The sequence below is a fragment of the Taeniopygia guttata genome, chromosome 25, assembly GCF_048771995.1.
Source record: "Taeniopygia guttata chromosome 25, bTaeGut7.mat, whole genome shotgun sequence".
NCBI lineage: Eukaryota > Metazoa > Chordata > Aves > Passeriformes > Estrildidae > Taeniopygia > Taeniopygia guttata.
The window spans coordinates 770,708-779,623 of NC_133050.1; the positions used below are offsets into that span (position 1 = coordinate 770,708).

Here is an 8,916-nt window from a genome sequence, read left to right on the forward strand (position 1 = left end):
GCAGTGCAGCCAGGGAAGGAGCTGCGTGTCCATTCATCCAGTGCCATCAGAAGGACACTTGGAAGTCTCCCTGAGATTTCAGTCTAAGCTGGGAGCTTCAATGCAGGGTGCAAACCTGTCCAAAGCATCTCTGAGTTATAGGATTGATGGGGAAAGGCAGAGGTGTTCTGACACTGAAAATGCTGCTGGGTTGGTGAAATGAGCAATGTGAGTCCTTGGCTGCAAATGTGGAGCTGGGCTGTGGTGGATCCATCTGCTCTCAGCAGTACCTGGTGAAATTTTAGGGAAAGCGTGGGAAGGTGATCACCCTCTACCTGAGAAAGGTTAAAGCCCAGAGAAATTCTAAACAGGTCAGAATGTCAGACCATCTCCCCTGAATCTCCTCTCATCACTTTGCCCCACAGAACTTGATCTGTTCTCCCTTAGTTCAGAAGAAATGCTGAGGGTTTCTGATATCCAAGACCACCATCAGAGACATGGGGAAGCTTAAAAACGAAAACCCTAGATCTCAAAAACACTTAAACCATGTCTGTGTGTTCCAGGGGAGGGTGTACAGGAAATTACTTTGATTTTGGTTACAGGTATCTCCTCTAACTCGGCACTGTCCTTTCTCCGTGAACAGGGGCCCATGTGCAGCCACAGCAAATGTCCAACAGCAGCTCCATCAGCCACTTCCTCCTGCTGGCACTGGCAGACACGCGGCAGCTGCAGCTCCTGCACTTCTGCCTCTTCCTGGGCATCTCCCTGGCTGCCCTCCTGGGCAACGGCCTCATCATCAGCGCCGTAGCCTGCGGCCACCACCTGCACACGCCCATGTTCTTCTTCCTGCTCAACCTGGCCCTCAGTGACCTGGGCTCCATCTGCACCACTGTCCCCAAAGCCATGCACAATTCCCTCTGGGACACCAGCACCATCTCCTACACAGGATGTGCTGCACAGCTCTTTTTCTTTCTCTTCTTCATCTCAGCAGAGTTTTCCCTCCTGACTATCATGTGCTACGACCGCTACGTGTCCATCTGCAAACCCCTGCACTACGGGACCCTCCTGGGCAGCAGAGCTTGTGCCCACATGGCAGCAGCTGCCTGGGCCAGTGGCTTTCTCTATTCACTGCTGCACACAGACAATACATTTTCCCTGCCCCTGTGCCATGGCAATGCCCTGGGACAGTTCTTCTGTGAAATCCCACAGATCCTGAAACTCTCCTGCTCCAAATCCTATCTCAGGGAACTTGGACTCATTGCAGTTAGTGTCTGTTTCGGACTTGGCTGTTTTCTGTTCATTGTTTTCTCCTATGTGCAGATCTTCAGGGCTGTGCTGAGGATCCCCTCTGAGCAGGGACGGCACAAAGCCTTTTCCACCTGCCTCCCTCACCTGGCCGTGGTCTCCTTGTACCTCAGCACTATTATGTTTGCTTACCTGAAGCCTCCCTCGATGTCCTTTCATTCCCTGGATCTGGCCCTGTCAGTTCTGTACTTGGTGGTGCCTCCAGCCCTGAACCCCCTCATCTACAGCCTGAGGAACCAGGAGCTCAAGGCTGCAGTGTGGACACTGATGACTGGATGCTTTCAGAAACATTAAACTGCTGGCCAATTTCTCCAAATTACTTCGAATAAAAGTCATATTTGATACTTCTTGTTGGTTTCATCTTGGAAGTCTTTGTTTTACATTTAATGTTGTCCACAAATAAATGCCATTCCTTGTGCCATTTCTCATTTTGTTTCACTCCACCTTTCCTGTGCCCACAGACTGTGTCAATGAGGGGCTGCACTCTCAGTGACTTTAAAGGAACTAAAGGATATCCCAGCAAAGTTTTCTGCAGAGATGCCCTTTTGTTGCCTTCTCTGGAGCTGCAGCAGCAATGTCTGTGTGCAGAGCTGGGGCAGATCAGTGCTGGCACAGCAGCTGTGCCCAGGAGCAGCAGCACTTGGTGCTGCCAGTGCTGCTCCCGTGGCCCTGCCCCGCTGCCCTGGTGGCCCTGGTGTTGCTGCAGGGCCTGAGTGCTCTCGGGGCCGGGCACAGTCCTGGGGGTGGCAGTGCCGGGGCTGCAGCAGGGACAGGCCATGGACACTGCTGGGGCAGCACTGACGCCTTAGGCCAGGGCCTGGGGGCTCCAGGCTCCTTGCCCAGGCTCTCTCAAAACACGGCCAGGCCAATGCTCAGCACAGAAAACCCCCGTGAGCAGCCCCAGGCTGGCCGTGGGCAGGCTGGGGGCAAACAGCACGGCTGGTGCTCTGCAAGGGCTCGTGGGGAGACAGGAAGGAGCAGCAGAGCAGGGGCTGATCCATCCCCAGTGCGCTGCACAGCCCAGGGCAGCGTCCCAGAGCGTCCTCATGGAGCTGCCAACAACATCCCCCTTCTGCAGCCCTGGCCTCTCCCCCAGCTCACAGAGGTGCCGCATCCTTGCAGGCACAGACACGGCAGCACTGGCTCAGCAGCCCCTGTTTGCATTGCACACAGCAGGCGGGAGCACCCCCATGCTGCTGCTGTGGGGACATGAACCTGGGGGAGCACAAATGCCATCAGCCCCTGGGGCCAGGAAGGGCTGGGGGATGCCAGGGAAACCACTCAGCTTTGTCCTGGCCTCTGCAGTCAGCCAGAAAGTTTGTTCCCATCAGCTGGGAGTTTCCTGTCCCACTGCAGACACTGCTGCTCAGAGCCAGGGCTGCCTGGCAGCCACCCCCAAACTGCCCTGAGCATTTCCTTGGCTTCATCTTTGCTTTCTTTACTCTTCCTGTTACAGATTTCTTCCTGCTGCCCATCCCTTTTCCCTCTCCTGCAAGCTGCCCATCCCTGTTTGCCGTTTCCTCTTTGGCCCCACTGCCCATTGCAGTTCCTGACTTGGCACCATGGGAACGTCCCTTGGGGAGCAGGATCATCCCACAAGTGCTGCAGGAATTGTCTGCAGGCTCCTGCAGTGCGTGGTGCTGCTCCCTTGCCAGAGGCACCCCAGGCCAGGGTGGCACATCTGGGCTGCTGTGTCTGGCTGTGGGGCTCCCTGTTCTGGGCAGTGAGGAGGAGCTGCAGAGGCTCTGCAGGACTGACAGGATGGGCTTTGGGGCTGTGAGGAGAAGCTGAGGGACCTGGGCTGCTGGAGCTTCTGAAGAGGAGGCCCAGGGCTCCTCCTGCAACTGCTCCAAGAGTGGTTTCAGAGAATCCCAGAATCAGAAAGGTTGGAGAAGACCTTGGAGATCATCAAGTCCAACCTGTGCCCTGACACTGCCTTGTCTCCCCTGAGCCTCCTCTTCTCCAGGATCAATAACCCCAGCTCCTTCAGCCGCTCCTCACAGGATTTGTGCTCCAGACCCCTCACCAGCCTTGTTGCCCTTCTCTGGACATGCTCCAGCCCTTCCATGTCATTCCAAAATTGGGGGCCCAGAACTGGACAAAGAACTCGAGGTGCTGCCCAGCCAGTGCCCAGCACAGGGGAAGAATCACTGCCCTGCTCCTGCTGGCCACACTATTCCTGATCCATAGGAGTGCCAGGGGTTTGATGGGGGAAATTGTGGGGAGGGGGTGGGGACAAAGTCTTATTGATAGTCAGCCATGAAGGGTGTTGATTTTCATATCTATTCAAACTGCACTAGAAAGTGCTGAGAGTCAATATCAATTGGACATTGCTGATATCAATCTATAAACAGGAAATGGAAACAGGACAAAACAGTTTCTCTCTGCATTGTTTCCACTACAGTATATTCACTTTGAATACACTTCTGAAATCTGTCTAATTAACCACAGAATAATTGAAAACTTCAATTATTCCCAGTGACTTTTCTTCTTGAGGCATTTTGAACAAATCTTTATGAGCCTTTTTCACTGAATTCCTGAACTGAAGAGCTCAAGAAAGAAGAGCCCTCTGGAGCAGTAAAATTCATCAGCAACCTCCAAGTGGCTGAGGATCCATCCCCATCAGAGCAGCAATGAGCAGAAATGGGCACAGCTTTGTGGCTGCCCCAGCTCTGGGATGGGCCCTGGGCCTGGAGCAGGAGCAGCTCTGCAGGGCCCCAAGGCCGGGGCTCTTGTGCTGGCCTGGGCAGATGGGATGGCAGGAGGGACTGCAGAGCTCTCAGCACCTCAGCCAGAGGGGAGCAGGGCAGCCAGGGAGCTCCTTTGGCCTTGGCCAAGCCCCTTCCCCCATGGTGGGGCTGAGTCCTGGCTGAGCTGCAGCTGCTGCTGTGCCCTTGGCAGGGGCTGAGGCCGTGGGGCAGTGCCCAGAGCAGCCGGGCCTGAGCGGAGCTGTGGGGCCAGAGCCGGCTGGGCTGTGCTGGGGAGAGGCCCTTGGTGCTGCCCAGAGCTCAGGGCAGCTGGCAGAGCTTGCAGGGAGCTGGGCTGGGCTGGGAGAGCCTGGCACAGAAACCATCAGTGTCCATCTCAGCCTGGCTGAGTGGGCAGGGGCAGGACTCAGCCCAGGCCTTGTGGGGCAGGGCCAGCGCCTGGGCAAGGCATTGAAAACAGGCAAGAGCCCGGGAGAGGAGGCTGCTCTGTGCCCTTGGCGGCATGGACAGAGCAGGGAGGGGCCCAGGACATTTGTCAGCACCAGCCTCTGTCTGTGCCAGCCCTTGGCAGCCCTGGCTGCTGAGCTGGGGCTGGCAGCAAGGCCGGGCACAGACAAGGAATTGCTGAGCATGGCCTGCGCTGGCCAGGGCTGCCTGTGCCAAAGGCAGAGCTCAGCTGCCCTTGGGGGCTGCAGGAACACTCAGGAGCCCAAAGAGCCTCCATGGCTGTGCTGGAGACCAAGGCTGGAGCAGGGAAATGCAGGGCTGCTGCGCCATGGGGAGGGCATGGAATTCCAGCACACACCTCAGCTCTCTGATGGTCCTGGCACCGTGCTGGGCCCTGTTCCAGACTGGAGCAGAGCAGATGTTGATGGCACAGGAGCCCTGCGGGGCTGGCAGGGACCTGCAGCTTGCAAGGTGCTCTGCTCTCCCTCAGCTCCTCTCTGACAGATCCAATCCCAGCTCGGCACCTCAGGGCACAAGTGGCACTGCCAGGTCATGGGCACACAGCTGATGTCTGCCTGGAAAGGGGCACAGGTGTTAATATTTGTGCAGTTCATATTATACAAGGACATTTTTATTATCTGGGTCACTTACACTACTTTTAAGAAAGACCAATGTTTTCCCTCTAGGAACAGGAATTTCTTGGAAGTGTATTGATGGGAGAAGAAGAAATATTGATCTTTCCATCCTCTTGAGTCACCAATATTTTGTTTATTGCATCATCTCCCTCTTCCTTCAGGTGTTTCCAGCTCTCCTGTTTAAATGGCCATGTCTAAGGAAATCTGTTCACTAGACCAGCTCAATCTATGTCCTTCCTGCTGCTCCCAGATTTCCTCTTCTAGGTGCTCTCTCGTCATTCAAGGTCCTCTCAACTGACTGGCTTCATGCTTTGAGCTTCACAGAGTTGTGCAGTCTTTCTGAAATTCAAATAAATATCACATTATTCAACACCTTACTTACATTTATATCTATCACAGAATTACCTTTTATGTCTTTGTCTAAAACTGCTCCTGTGCAGAAATCACTTGGGGATAGGGGACATGTCAGATGCTGCTGGGACATCACAGAGAGTTGAGGGAAGAGCTGTGATTGTTTTTAAACTGTTCAAATGTTCAACTTGTGTTTGTTGGCAAGAAACCTCTCTGTGCCTCTAAGTGTCACCAGTCCCTGAGCCCAAAGGACACAAACCTGATGAGTTGTGGTTCCCACTGCAGGGGCACTTGGACCTTGGCTCTGCACAGGAGAGCTCTTCATCCACTTTCCCTCTTTTCCTCCCTCTGGCCATGGAGGGAGCTCCTGCCTTCAGCCTGTGACTCGTGTGTGCAAAGAGCAAATCTGGGCAGAATCGGGGCAGGGAGGGTTTGGGGGGACCTTGGGATCTGTGCTGGGCACAGAAGGTGTTTTCCATTGCTCTGAGACTGTCTGCTGTGCAAAATGGATTTAATAGCCAGCAGAGGAATGACTTTTGCATTTGATGGAGCTGTGCCTTCCCTTGGCTTTGTTGGCTGGCAATAAATGAACATCCCTCTGTGTCTCGGGCAGCTCCTTCTCCAAGGAAAGCAGGTGGGAGTTGGAGCCAAGGAGCTGAAACCCGCAGGAGCAGCCTGGGCTGGAGGGAGCTCAGATTTGCACAAGGCTGCTCTGAGTGCCAGGGCTTGGATGGGGGAAATGGTGGGGTGGGGGTAGGGACAGAGTCTGATGGATTGTCAGCCACAAAGGGTCTTGATTTTCATATCTATTCAAGCTGCATGAGGAGGCCCTTGGATTCAGTGTCAATTGGAGATTTCACACATCAATTTATTAGGAGTAAAAAAAACTAAACAGGACCTGAAGAAATCTTTTCTCACTGTCCTTTTAAATATAGTGTAATCAACCACATGAGATTTGAAAACTTAAATGATTCCCAGGGCTTGGCTTGTTAAGGTGTTCTGAATGTTAATGAGCCCTGGGGCACTGAATTCCTGCACTGAGGAGCTGAAGGCTGCACAAGCCTCTGGAGCAGTAAAATTCAGCAGCAGCCTCCAAGTTGCTGAGGATGTCAGCAGCCCCCACTGAGGCCATCCCTGCCCAGAGACCCTGGGGGAATGGGCAGACAAGGAGAGCGTCCCTGGGGCTGGGGCAGCAGAACTCAGAGGCACCAGCGGCTCCAGCTGGGAAATGGAGTGTGGGATGGGGCTGTGAAAGCCCTGCCTGGGCTGTGCCAAGCAGGACACACAAGCCCTGACTCCCATCCCCTAAAAAACTCTCTCAATGGGACATTTAAAAGGAATTACAATTGGTTCTGTCCTCTGAGTTGGATGCACTGGAGAAATACCAACAAGAGATTCTCAGGAGCTCAAAACAATAAAACATCCTTTCTGGCAACATAGAAGATAAGAGAAACTTTGGGAAAAGGTTTAATAGGTCATTAAATCAACAAAAAACATTTCTCAAAGCATTAATCCTCGGATGTAGGGAGTTTTGGAGGTGGAATCCCAGTTTTGGCCATGACAGGATGAATGATTTTTTCCTATAGGAAAGAGAAGTGCAAGTCCAAGTGTTCTGGAAGAAGATGAGAGGTGGGCACCCTTAGGCCAAGCCAGCCAGACCTGACTCTCCGGACACCTTTCATCTAGGGGCTATCCTTGGACACAGGGCATTTTGGAGGTGGAATCTCAATTTTGGCTGTGGGTTCCTGGATAGGAAGAATTATTTACATTAGGAAGAAAAGAACAGAGCCCCGGTGTTTCAGAGGCACATGAATGGCAGCCCTCAGGAAGCCAAGGCCAGCCAGACTTGTCAGTCCTGGCAGCTTTTGTCTGGGAGCTATCCTTGGATATAGGGAATTCTGGAGGCAGATCCTCAGATTTGGCCATGGGTGCCTGGTCAAGATGGATGTTTTTTTCCCATAAGAAAGAAAAGCACACGGTCCCGGCATTTCAAAGGCAGATGAGAGGTGACCCTTGGGTGGTCAAGAAAGCCAGAGCTGTTCCTCCTGGCAGATTTCATCTGGAAACAATCCTTTTACATAAGGAAATTTGGAGAAGAAATCCCGGTTTTGGCCCTGGTTCCCTGGAGAAGAAGGACAGTTCTCTCCCATAGGAAGGAAAGCCCAGAGCCCCAGGGCTTCAGGGGCAGATGAGAAGCAGCCCTTGACATGCCAAGGTGGTCAGGTGGTCCCCAGGAAGCCCAGCCAGCCAGACCTGTTCCATGTTCCCTTGGTTCCATGGACCCCACAGTGTCACAATGGTCTCCTTGGCTCCATCAGGCCCTGGAGTGTCACAATGTTCCCCTTGCTTCTGCAGTGTCACAATGGCCCCGTGCTTCCATGAGGCCTTGCAGTGTCACAATGGCTTCGTGGTTCCACAAAGCCCTGATGTGTCACAATGGCCCCTGGGCTCCGTGTGCCCTCGCTGTGTCACAGCGGCTCCTCTGTGACACTGCGGCTGCACAAGCTCACCATGGACCCTTGGTTCCTTGGGGTCTCTGAGTTTCACATTGGTCTCCTTGATTCCATGAGGCAGCACAGTGTCACAATGGCCCCTTGGTTCCATGAGGTTCCGTAGTGTCACCGTGGTGTCCTTGGACCCACATTGTCACAACTGACCCACAGTTCCCTGTGGTTCTGTAGTGCCACTGCAGCAGTCAGAGGCCCTGCAAGGCCTCCCTGGCGGTCACTCACCTAAGATAAGAAATGCCTAAGTCACGGTGACTGGACCAAAGAAGCCCCTCTTCTGCATTCGGACCCTTCTTATCTCTCTGTAAGGGTATTGGTCGTATTCATCTCAACTCTGGTGATTGGACAATTTCCAACACCCCAGTAACCCATATAAACAACCAATTCTGCCCAGTTTGCAGAAGAACTGTCACTGCATCCCTTCAGAGGAGCTGGCAATAAAGGACATCGCTGTGGAACCGCATACAGCCTTTTCCTCTCTCTATCCCTGTGTGTCTGCCAGAGGCACTTGCGAGCACAGAGCGAAATCACCAAGAGCTGAACTCACAGAGCTGAAATCACTCCAGAGGTGCTCACTAAGTTGCCCGTGGCTGGGAGCTGAGCCCAGGGACCCAGACAGGCTGAGCCTGACAGCGCAGCGCTATCCGGGACACCCACGGCAGTGGCGGCCGGGGTTGGATGGACCCCTGGGATCCCAGGTTTCATAACATGGCCGCCTGAACAACGAATGGAGCACTGGCATCCTGGCACCCCTGAGAGCAGCATTCTTCGTCAATTGTTACTGCCTTGGACGGCTATGGCCCCTTGAAGGTAACTCCTCCTTTATAGAAGTTTTCTGAAGAGGCGTCCAACGAATTTGCATATCAGTATCCTCAGGAGTTGGACAGCAGACCACCCACCCAGCAGTTCCTTGACCCACATTCGGCTGAAGAAGTGTAGGTTTAAAACAGCCTTTTTATGCACTTTTATCTTGGGTGCTTTTTT

General features: G+C 53.6%; 1 protein-coding gene across 1 annotated transcript; it reads left to right on the forward strand.

Annotated features, from left to right (window-relative positions):
* The first annotated feature begins 645 nt into the window (after positions 1-645).
* Positions 646-1,578, forward strand: LOC140680649 (olfactory receptor 14C36-like). The gene has a single exon (XM_072918616.1). It carries the CDS (start codon positions 646-648, stop codon positions 1,576-1,578), a length of 933 nt encoding a protein of 310 aa, XP_072774717.1.
* Positions 1,579-8,916: the final 7,338 nt, after the last annotated feature.

What these genes read in the sequence shown, in the direction of transcription:
- LOC140680649 (XM_072918616.1), top strand. Translation starts at nt 646, where the DNA reads ATGTCCAACAGCAGCTCCATCAGCCACTTCCTCCTGCTGGCACTGGCA.